The 12,415-nt window shown below is 44.8% G+C and overlaps 1 protein-coding gene across 1 annotated transcript in view; it reads right to left on the bottom strand.

Annotated features, from left to right (window-relative positions):
- The window catches only part of LOC121537228 (constitutive coactivator of PPAR-gamma-like protein 2), an 84,682-nt gene extending 72,666 nt beyond the window's left edge, over positions 1–12,016 (bottom strand). Inside the window, exon 1 of the mRNA XM_045215326.1 lies at positions 10,550–12,016. Coding sequence (XP_045071261.1) covers positions 10,550–11,050 — 501 coding nt within the window. The 5' untranslated portion in view covers positions 11,051–12,016. The remainder of the gene's footprint in view (positions 1–10,549) is intronic.
- Positions 12,017–12,415: the final 399 nt, after the last annotated feature.

The raw sequence follows: 12,415 nt of genomic DNA, 5'->3' as shown, positions 1-12,415 counted from the left end.
ACTACAGGAAGTTTTATAATGTTACATAATGAAGAACGTAAAATGTTTTATCTCCTAACGTATTGAACAAGTTGACTGCAGGTATTAACTTAAAAAGTAGCAATGAATATTCACATTTATTGAAAACTATTGTGTACCGCCCAAGCCTAAAACACACTGCAGCCATACAATACGGTGCATCCTAATGGCACGTCAACACATTGCAGCCAGACAGCACTGCACCATCTAATGACACGTCAACACATTGCAGCCATACAGTACGGCACCATCTAATGACACGTCAACACATTGCAGCCAGACAGCACTGCACCATCTAATGACACGTCAACACATTGCAGCCATACAATACGGTGCATCCTAATGACACGTCAACACATTGCAGCCAGACAGCACTGCACCATCTAATGACACGTCAACACATTGCAGCCATACAGTACGGCACCATCTAATGACACGTCAACACATTGCAGCCAGACAGCACTGCACCATCTAACGACACGTCAACACATTGCAGCCATACAATACGGTGCATCCTAATGGCACGTCAACACATTGCAGCCATACAGCACTGCACCATCTAACGACACGTCAACACATTGCAGCCATACAATACGGTGCATCCTAATGGCACGTCAACACATTGCAGCCATACAGCACTGCACCATCTAATGGCACGTCAACACATTGCAGCTATACAGCACTGCACCATCTAATGGCACGTCAACACATTGCAGCTATACAGCACTGCACCATCTAACGACACGTCAACACATTGCAGCCATACAGCACTGCACCATCTAATGACACGTCAACACATTGCAGCCATACAGCACTGCACCATCTAATGGCACGTCAACACATTGCAGCTATACAGCACTGCACCATCTAATGGCACGTCAACACATTGCAGCCATACAATACGGTGCATCCTAATGGCACGTCAACACATTGCAGCCATTCAGCACTGCACCATCTAACAACACGTCAACACATTGCAGCCATACAGCACTGCACCATCTAATGGCACGTCAACACATTGCAGCTATACAGCACTGCACCATTGCAAAGACATGTCGTGACTTATTTAATATGATGACTTATTTTTCACATCAATTAAGTATGTTTAATTGTTACTCAATTAAAATAATAATTAAACAATTAACTCATTAGGAATATGGGGCACCACGGAAGAAGTTGTTTAAAGAGTTACCATCTCCCGAATTAAACTCTTAGAAGATATATACAGTACCAGTCAAAAGTTTGGACACACCTACTCATTCAAGGGTTTTTCTTTATTTTTACTATTTTTTACATTGTAGAATAATAGTGAAGACATCAAAACTATGAAATAACACATATGGAATCATGTGGTAATCAAAATAAGTGTTAAACAAATTAAAATCGCCACCCTTTGCCTTGATGACAGCTTTGCACACTCTTGGCATTCTCTCAACTAGCTTCACCTGGAATGCTTTTCTAACAGTCTTGAGGGAGTTCCCACATACAGTGGGGGGAAAAAGTATTTAGTCAGCCACCAATTGTGCAAGTTCTCCCACTTAAAAAGATGAGGCCTGTAATTTTCATCATAGGTACACGTCAACTATGACAGACAAATTGAGAAAATAAAATCCAGAAAATCACATTGTAGGATTTTTAATGAATTTATTAGCAAATTATGGTGGGAAATAAGTTTTTGGTCACCTACAAACAAGCAAGATTACTGGCTCTCACAGACCTGTAACTTCTTCTTTAAGAGGCTCCTCTGTCCTCCACTCGTTACTTGTATTAATGGCACCTGTTTGAACTTGTTATCAGTATAAAAGACACCTGTCCACAACCTCAAACAGTCACACTCCAAACTCCACTATGGCCAAGACCAAAGAGCTGTCAAAGGACACCAGAAACAAAATTGTAGACCTGCACCAGGCTGGGAAGACTGAATCTGCAATAGGTAAGCAGCTTGGTTTGAAGAAATCAACTGTGGGAGCAATTATTAGGAAATGGAAGACATACAAGACCACTGATAATCTCCCTCGATCTGGGGCGCCACGCAAGATCTCACCCGTGGGGTCAAAATGATCACAAGAACGGTGAGCAAAAAAATCCCACACGGGGGGACCTAGTGAATGACCTGCAGAGAGCTGGGACCAAAGTAACAAAGCCTACCATCAGTAACACACTACGCCGCCAGGGACTCAAATCCTGCAGTGCCAGACGTGTCCCCGTGCTTAAGCCAGTACATGTCCAGGCCCGTCTGAAGTTTGCTAGAGTGCATTTGGATGATCCAGAAGAGGATTGGGAGAATGTCATATGGTCAGATGAAACCAAAATATTTACTTTTTGGTAAAAACTCAACTCGTCGTGTTTGGAGGACAAAGAATGCTGAGTTGCATCCAAAGAACACCATACCTACTGTGAAGCATGGGGGTGGAAACATCATGCTTTGGGGCTGTTTTTCTGCAAAGGGACAAGGACGACTGATCTGTGTAAAGGAAAGAATTAATGGGGCCATGTATCGTGAGATTTTGAGTGAAAACCTCCTTCCATCAGCAAGGGCATTGAAGATGAAACGTGGCTGGGTCTTTCAGCATGACAATGATCCCAAACACACCGCCCGGGCAACGAAGGAGTGGCTTCGTAAGAAGCATTTCAAGGTCCTGGAGTGGCCTAGCCAGTCTCCAGATCTCAACCCCATAGAAAATCTTTGGAGGGAGTTGAAAGTCCGTGTTGCCCAGCGACAGCCCCAAAACATCACTGCTCTAGAGGAGATCTGCATGGAGGAATGGGCCAAAATACCAGCAACAGTGTGTGAAAACCTTGTGAAGACTTACAGAAAACGTTTGACCTGTGTCATTGCCAACAAAGGGTATATAACAAAGTATTGAGAAACTTTTGTTATTGACCAAATACTTATTTTCCACCATAATTTGCAAATAAATTCATTAAAAATCCTACAATGTGATTTTCTGTAAAAAAAATTCTCATTTTGTCTGTCATAGTTGACGTGTACCTATGATGAAAATGACAGGCCTCTCTCATCTTTTTAAGTGGGAGAACTTGCACAATTGGTGGCTGACTAAATACTTTTTTCCCCCACTGTATGCTGAGCACTTGTTGGCTGCTTTTCCTTCACTCTGCGGTCCGACTCATCCCAAACCATCTCAATTGGGTTGAGGTCGGGGGATTGTGGAGGCCAGGTCATCTGATGCAGCACTCCATCCCTCTCCTTCTTGGTAAAATAGCCCTTACACAGCCTGGAGGTGTTGAAAAACAAATGATAGTCCCACGAAGCCCAAACCAGATGGGATGGTGTATCGTTGCAGAATGCTGGGGTAGCCATGCTGTTTATGTGTGCCTTGAATTCTAAATAAATCACAGACAGTGTCACCAGCAAAGCACCCCCACACCATAACACCTCCTCCTCCATGCTTTACGGTGGGAACTACACATGCAGAGATCATCCGTTCACCCACACCGCGTCTCACAAAGACACGGCGGTTCGAACCAAAAATCTCAAATTTGGACTCATCAGACCAAAGGACAGATTTCCACTGGTCTAATGTCCATTGCTCGTGTTTCTTGGCCCAAGCAAGTCTCTTCTTCTTATTGGTGTCCTTTAGTAGTGGTTTATTTGCAGCAGTTCGACCATGAAGGCCTGATTCACACAGTCCCCTCTGAACAGTTACAAAAAACAAAAAAACAAAAAAAACTGTTGATGTTGAGATGTGTCTGTTACTTGAACTCTGAAGCATTTATTTGGGCTGCAATTTCTGAGGCTGGTAACTAATGAACTTATCCTCTGCAGCAGAGGTAACTCTGGGTCTTCCTTTCCTGTGGCGGTCCTCATGAGAGCCAGTTTCATCATAGCATTTGATTGTTCTTGAGACTGCACTTGAAGAAACTTGTTCTTGACATTTTCCAGATTGACTGACCTTTATGTCTTAAAGTAATGGACTGTCATTTCTCTTTGCTTATTTGAGCTGTTCTTGCCATAATATGGACTTGGTCTTTTACCAAATAGAGCCCTCTTCTGTATACCACCCCTGCCTTGTCAAGAGTGTGCAAAGAGTGTGCAAAGCTGCCATCAAGGCAAAGGGTGGCTACTTTGAAGAATCTCAAATATATTTTGATTTGTTTAACACTTTTTTGGTTACTACATGATTCCATATGTGTTATTTCATAGTTTTGATGTCTTCACTATTATTCTACAATGTAGAAAATAGTACAAATAAAGAAAAACCCTTGAATGAGTAGGTGTGTCCAAACTTTTGACTTATCTCGATAACAGTCACTGATTAATCATTATTACCTTAGTCTCATTCTGAACGTCGCATACTCCTTGATATCTGCAAGAACCCTAACATTATTGATGAATCAGCAATACACAAATTGACTTAATTATTTATTTACTAGCTAACTAAATATTAACACAGAATACATACACACACACGGTATAGGTTATTGATTACTAACGTAATACAATGAAAACAGGTCCCTAGTGGACTGGACTAAACAACAGCATGACTGCTTGGTTAGGGGAAGGAGGGGTCACGAGAGTGTGTGAAAGGGAGAGACAAAGAGATTCAACTTATCGTTGTTACATTTGGAAACCACCACTCTTTCGGAAAAGAAATGCAATGCATATTTACGCGTAGCTGTCCTTGATCGCCGTCTCTCTGTTGAACCACTTTCACAAAAAGGGTTTGAGTGTCCTATCCCACTTCGGTGAGACTCGGCTTGTCTTCGAATGGAGTGTTCGTTAGAATAGATACTTCAGATGTACCAACGGTTGTCTGAGATGGGATGGTCCTTCCCAACTGGTGTCTTTAGTGAAAGTTCTAGACAACTTTAAATGCCAGCTGCAGACTGATATGATGAGGTCTAGTGCGTTTATCTGCTTCTTCACCTCGTGTAGAGGTTGAGCGTTTCACCATTTCAAACGTATGGACTACCGTCCCACGTTTTCTGGTCTGTAGTGTCAACGTTCACCTCGCGCTTCACGTCGTCTGGTCTGTAGAGGTTCGACCGTTTGTAACGTTCACCTCGCGCTTCACGTCGGCTGGTCTGTAGAGGTTCGACCGTTTGTAACGTTCACCTCGCGCTTCACGTCGGCTGGTCTGTAGAGGTTCGACCGTTTCTAACGTTCACCTCGCGCTTCACGTCAGCTGGTCATTCTCATTCAAAGTTCTAACCATTCTAAACGTAGTCGCCACTCTCTTGTTTTCTGGTCTAACTATTTTAAGCCGTGTAGCCACAGCTACATGCTTCCTGGTCTAATGTTAATTTGTCTTTCAAGCCTTTATGCCCTCTTGGCAAAAGGGGTGTTCCTACTTGCTGACACGATCTCTGATGGCACGTGGGGAGTGGCTAGTTGCTGTGCAAAGGATATGCTTAGATGTTCTCTCTTATGACTCCTAATATCACACTCCTATCTTAAAAATAGTGTCATCCATTTTCTTATCACATAGACAACGTATTGGATGGAAACTTGACAGATTCATACAATTTTTAAAAACATCACAAAATAATAAACAATATGACATTATTCTTTAGATCCCCAATGACCATTCCAAACATTCAGAGGTCATGAATAATGTTCTAATGTCCACTTTTGACATAAAAGTTGACGGCAAAGAGTCTATGGAACAAAGAAAATCTTAGTCTTCCCATCCTAGAGACCAAAAGCAGATATATCTCACTGGTCATTCCCAAAGCCAACACCTCTTTTGGCCGCCATTCCTTCCAGTTCGCTGCTGCAATGACTGGAACGAATTGCAAAAATCTCTGAAGCTGGAGACTCTTATCTCCCTCACTAACTTTAAGCATCAGTTGTCAGAGCACCTTACCGATCACTGCACCTGTACACAGCCCATCTGAAATTAGCCCACCCAACTACCTCATCCCCATATTGTTATTTATTTTGCTAATTTGCACCCCGGTATCTCTATTTGCACATCATCTCTTGCACATCTATCATTCCAGTGTTAATACTAATTGTAATTATTTTGCACTATAGCCTATTTATTGCCTTACCTCCATAACTTGCTACATTTGCACACACTGTATATAGATCTTCTATTGTGTTTTTGACTGTACGTTTTGTTTTACCCCATATGTAACTCTGTGTTGTTGTTTTTATCGCACTGCTTTGCTTTATCTTGGCCAGGTCGCAGTTGTAAATGAGAACTTGTTCTCAACTGGCTTACCTGGTTAAATAAAGGTGAAATAAATAAATAAAATAATTTTAAAAAAGGAGTCCTTTTCTACAAACTATTTATGACCGGCTGTTAAGTCATAAACTGGCCCAACTCCCCTTCTCCTCTCCTGTGGGAGAGAGGGGTGGGGTCTAGCTATCTGTCAGCCATTAGCCAAGCTGATCTGCCACCTTTGATCCTCACCAAGGAGAGAGTCATGACAGACACGTCAACACATTGCAGCCATTCAGCACAGCACCATCGTAAAGACACGTCAAGACATTGCAGCCATACAGTACGGCGCCATCGTAAAGACACGTCAAGACATTGCAGCCATACAGTACGGCGCCATCGTAAAGACATGTCAAGACATTGCAGCCATACAGTACGGCGTCATCGTAAAGACACGTCAAGACATTGCAGCCATTCAGTACAGCACCATCATAAAGACACGTCAAGACATTGCAGCCATACAGTACGGCGTCATCGTAAAGACACGTCAAGACATTGCAGCCATTCAGTACAGCACCATCGTAAAGACACGTCAAGACATTGCAGCTATACAGTACAGCGTCATCGTAAAGACATGTCAAGACATTGCAGCCATACAGTACGGCGTCATCGTAAAGACACGTCAAGACATTGCAGCCATTCAGTACAGCACCATCGTAAAGACACGTCAAGACATTGCAGCCATACAGTACAGCGTCATCGTAAAGACATGTCAAGACATTGCAGCCATACAGTACGGCGTCATCGTAAAGACACGTCAAGACATTGCAGCCATTCAGTACAGCACCATCGTAAAGACACGTCAAGACATTGCAGCCATACAGTACGGCGTCATCGTAAAGACACGTCAAGACATTGCAGCCATACAGTACAGCACCATCGTAAAGACACGTCAAGACATTGCAGCCATTCAGTACAGCACCATCGTAAAGACACGTCAAGACATTGCAGCCATACAGTACGGCGTCATCGTAAAGACACGTCAAGACATTGCAGCCATACAGTACGGCGTCATCGTAAAGACACGTCAAGACATTGCAGCCATTCAGTACAGCACCATCGTAAAGACACGTCAAGACATTGCAGCCATACAGTACAGCGTCATCGTAAAGACACGTCAAGACATTGCAGCCATACAGTACGGCGTCATCGTAAAGACACGTCAAGACATTGCAGCCATACAGTACGGCGTCATCGTAAAGACACGTCAAGACATTGCAGCCATACAGTACAGCACCATCGTAAAGACACGTCAAGACATTGCAGCCATACAGTACGGCGTCATCGTAAAGACACGTCAAGACATTGCAGCCATACAGTACAGCACCATCGTAAAGACACGTCAAGACATTGCAGCCATACAGTACAGCACCATCGTAAAGACATGTCAAGACATTGCAGCCATACAGTACAGCGTCATCGTAAAGACACGTCAAGACATTGCAGCCATACAGTACAGCACCATCGTAAAGACACGTCAAGACATTGCAGCCATACAGTACGGCGTCATCGTAAAGACACGTCAAGACATTGCAGCCATACAGTACGGCGTCATCGTAAAGACACGTCAAGACATTGCAGCCATACAGTACGGCGCCATCGTAAAGACATGTCAAGACATTGCAGCCATACAGTACGGCGCCATCGTAAAGACAAGTCAAGACATTGCAGCCATACAGTACGGCGTCATCGTAAAGACACGTCAAGACATTGCAGCCATACAGTACGCCGTCATCGTAAAGACACGTCAAGACATTGCAGCCATACAGTACGGCGTCATCGTAAAGACACGTCAAGACATTGCAGCCACTCAGTACAGCACCATCGTAAAGACACGTCAAGACATTGCAGCCATACAGTACGGCGTCATCGTAAAGACATGTCAAGACATTGCAGCCATACAGTACGCCGTCATCGTAAAGACACGTCAAGACATTGCAGCCATTCAGTACAGCACCATCGTAAAGACACGTCAAGACATTGCAGCCATACAGTACAGCACCATCGTAAAGACACGTCAAGACATTGCAGCCATACAGTACGGCGTCATCGTAAAGACACGTCAAGACATTGCAGCCATACAGTACAGCACCATCGTAAAGACACGTCAAGACATTGCAGCCATTCAGTACAGCACCATCGTAAAGACACGTCAAGACATTGCAGCCATACAGTACAGCACCATCGTAAAGACACGTCAAGACATTGCAGCCATACAGTACGGCGTCATCGTAAAGACATGTCAAGACATTGCAGCCATACAGTACAGCACCATCGTAAAGACACGTCAAGACATTGCAGCCATACAGTACGGCGTCATCGTAAAGACATGTCAAGACATTGCAGCCATACAGTACGGCGCCATCGTAAAGACACGTCAAGACATTGCAGCCATACAGTACGGCGTCATCGTAAAGACACGTCAAGACATTGCAGCCATACAGTACGGCGTCATCGTAAAGACACGTCAAGACATTGCAGCCATACAGTACGGCACCATCGTAAAGACACGTCAAGACATTGCAGCCATACAGTACGGCGTCATCGTAAAGACACGTCAAGACATTGCAGCCATACAGTACGGCGTCATCGTAAAGTCACGTCAACACATTGCAGCCATTCAGTACAGCACCATCGTAAAGACACGTCAATACATTGCAGCCATACAGTACGGCGTCATCGTAAAGACACGTCAAGACATTGCAGCCATACAGTACAGCACCATCGTAAAGACACGTCAAGACATTGCAGCCATTCAGTACAGCACCATCGTAAAGACACGTCAAGACATTGCAGCCATTCAGTACAGCACCATCGTAAAGACACGTCAAGACATTGCAGCCATACAGTACAGCACCATCGTAAAGACACGTCAAGACATTGCAGCCATACAGTACGGCGTCATCGTAAAGACATGTCAAGACATTGCAGCCATACAGTACAGCACCATCGTAAAGACACGTCAAGACATTGCAGCCATACAGTACAGCACCATCGTAAAGACACGTCAAGACATTGCAGCCATACAGTACGCCGTCATCGTAGCGTGTAGATGAAAAAAAATCTACCAGCCACTCAGAATTCTTAGCAGCCAATACATTTATTTGCCATAATAACACCAAAAACCACCAGAAACCTTCTCAGTTTTGTTTTTCCAGGTTGAGGAATTCCCCTTTTTTTCTCTACAGGTTCTCACTCTCTAAATCACAGAAAAACAACTAAAGTCCACAATAATGTTTAAATCACATCAGGAGACCACTTGAGGTCTGGGGAAGAAAATACAAATATCTTTCCAACACAATTCTCTGACAATTTTCTGAACACTGTGCGGAACAACCTTAGTTATCCAATAACGGGGGTGGAAAAATTGTGTTTTATTAAGATGGTACACATATTTTTCCCCGTCGGCTCGACTTTAAATTCCTGAATGGAGGATTCTTTATGCACGAGGCGTTCCACGGGGGACACGAGTGTTTTACTGGAAGAGCACATCAATCCTAGACGATAGCGCAGATCTGGCAGCTCCTATCGGCTGCCTAAACTAGCTAGATAGCTAATTTGCACTGCCCCCCCACCCCATCCTTTTTACGCTGCTGCTACTCTGTTAAGTATTTATGCATAGTCACTTTAACTCTACCCACATGTACATATTACCTCAACTACCTCAACTAGCCGGTGCCCCCGCACATTGACTCTGCAACGGTACCCCCCTGTATATATAGCCTCCCCTACTGTCACTTTATTTTACTTCTGCTCTTTTTTTCTCAACACTTTTTTTGTTGTTGTTTTATTTTTACTTTTTTTGTTTAAAATAAATGCACTGTTGGTTAAGGGCTGTAAGTAAGCATTTCACTGTAATGTCTGCACCTGTTGTATTCGGCGCATGTGACCAATACAATTTGATTTGATTTGATTTGATTAACACAGGTGGTCGCCTCTGTCTTCCGTAAACACGCTGCAACATGGCGATATGACTAAACCCTAACTAGGTCTGTAGTCATTTAACTTTTTTAACAATTATTATTTATCGCTGATATGAAAGATACTTCCTTACGTTTCCAAAACTGTACCGTAAGTGATGCGTGTTCACGTTTTGTGCAAACATCTGGGCTTTTAACAAAAGTCCCCCGGGAAGAAGATGTCGCTAAAGGTAGTTGGCGTCTATGAATGGGGTAGTAACCGAAAGGTCGCTGGTTCTAATCCACGAGCCGACTAGGTGAAAAATCTGTCGATGTGCCCTTAAGCAAGGCACTTAACCCTAATTGCTCATGTAAGTTGCTCTGGATAAGAGCGTCTGCTAAATGACTAAAATGTAAATGTAGCAGCTACTGCTCTTTACTCACCCGCACTCTGAAGCGGAACATGGCGAGGCGGACACAGTGGCTGAGGCAGGCCGGGGGCAGGAACCAGGCGCGGGGAGGCGGGGTAGCCTTACTGCTGACATGGTTAACGATGAGCTGGGCTGTCTGGCGTTGCCCCTGCGCCCGGCGCGCCCACTCCGGCCACCGCTCCTTCCCCAGGGTCCCGTTGAACACCACGACCAGCTCTAGCCCACCCTGGTACAGACAGGCCTGGGACAGAGCGGCCAGGTATCCCAGCATGGCGTTCCACTCCCCGCCGCACACCCAGTCCGTCTGGTAACCGCCGTACAGCCGCTGTAGGCCGGAGTCAGCATCGATGAGTATCCGGGCCGGGGGTGGAGGGGGCATAGGGCCGGGGTGATGGGGGTGGTGGGGGTGCGGGGGCTGGCGGCCCGGCGTACGGGCTAGTTTGAGAAGGTCCACGGGGACCGCGGCCCCGGGACACCGTTTCTCAAGATACTCCTGGAAGCCCTGCACGCCCATCCCAGTGTTGTTGAGCCGGTGGGTCTGGCCGGGGGAGGGCTCCGGGTACGTTCTGAACTCCGTGGTGATAGCTGATGTGAGGGTCGAGACTGTAGCTAGCTAGAACCTGGCAGCTAGCTAACTTACCTCTCTGTGTGAATTACTTAGCGACTGTTGCTGCACCTAGCTGTTGCCACCCCCAACTCTGACAAGAGTGACCAACCCTGCAAAGGCTAACTAGCCTAGCAAGCTATTTGGCCAGGCCGAGAGGTGCACTTCCCAACAGCAAGTAAGCAAGCTAGCTAACTTTTTTAGCAACTTGACTAGCGAACTAGTTAGTGTGCAAAGCCAATCTTCTATATTTGGTCGTGTGTGTACAATTGTGTGTCCATCCCTAGCAGTATTTTGGTCAACTGCCAGCAAAGCCAGCTAGTCTAATACTCCGGCTAGAGTTTAGCTACTCCTCTAACTAACTAGCTAATAACACATTAAATGTTGACAGCTGATGATGGCTAGCTACAGTAATGTTATGATTTACTCCAAAATCCTAATCCTGATTCACACGAAGAAGAAACGTTGCGCATTAGTTTTCGAAGTTGACGGTCGATTAATTCTTAATCTGACAGTATATTGATATTATAACCGTTAGAATAGTTAAAATTACTGATACGTGCTAGTTAGCTGGCCGATGGAGTATCAAAATATGACTTAGTTAGCTAGCTAGCTCGCTGGCTAACGTTAACCGCTGTAGCTAGCTGGCTAATTTAGCTAGCTGGGTCCCCGGCGTGACTTGACGCGTCAACTCTCAAAGACAACTCTGGGACAGAGACGACGCGAAATGAAATGGATGTTTGGAGAAATGAAATGTGGAAAAAAAATAAAAATAAAAATAAACGCCCGATGGTGCCTCCCACGCTTTCTTCCACACTCACGACTTCATGTTGAGGAAGGGAACATACTTTCAAGCGATATCAGCCATCTTGCGACTTCCTCACGGACCAACAAAAGTGGGAGGGAAGGCAGAGTGCGGTGATGACGCCAAGGGGACTGTAGGGAAATGTAGTTCAAAAAGCTCACATTTTTCTAAAGGTCCATGGAATGCTAGTAGGGTGAAAGACTCTAACTACCAAGAATACATGTGACGCCCTCTGCTCACTTTGCCTTGGCTTTAAAAACCAAGAGGGCCCGTGCTAGTCGTAATCCTTGGAACGTCCCTACCATATTGAAGTTGAAATGTAAAATGGTTAAGGTTAGGGTTAGAAAAGGGTTATGGTTAAGTTTAGGGTAAAGGTATGGGTTTAAGTTAGGGTTAGGGTTTAGGATCGTCCCGTCCCGTCCCAAGGATCCCTGATTGCACTAACCAAAACCAGAGGAGAGCTTTGGACT

This window comes from Coregonus clupeaformis, unplaced genomic scaffold (assembly GCF_020615455.1).
Source record: "Coregonus clupeaformis isolate EN_2021a unplaced genomic scaffold, ASM2061545v1 scaf0423, whole genome shotgun sequence".
Lineage (NCBI taxonomy): Eukaryota > Metazoa > Chordata > Actinopteri > Salmoniformes > Salmonidae > Coregonus > Coregonus clupeaformis.
The sequence above is the reverse complement of the archived record's forward strand: the minus strand, read 5'-3'. Positions and strand labels throughout refer to the sequence as shown.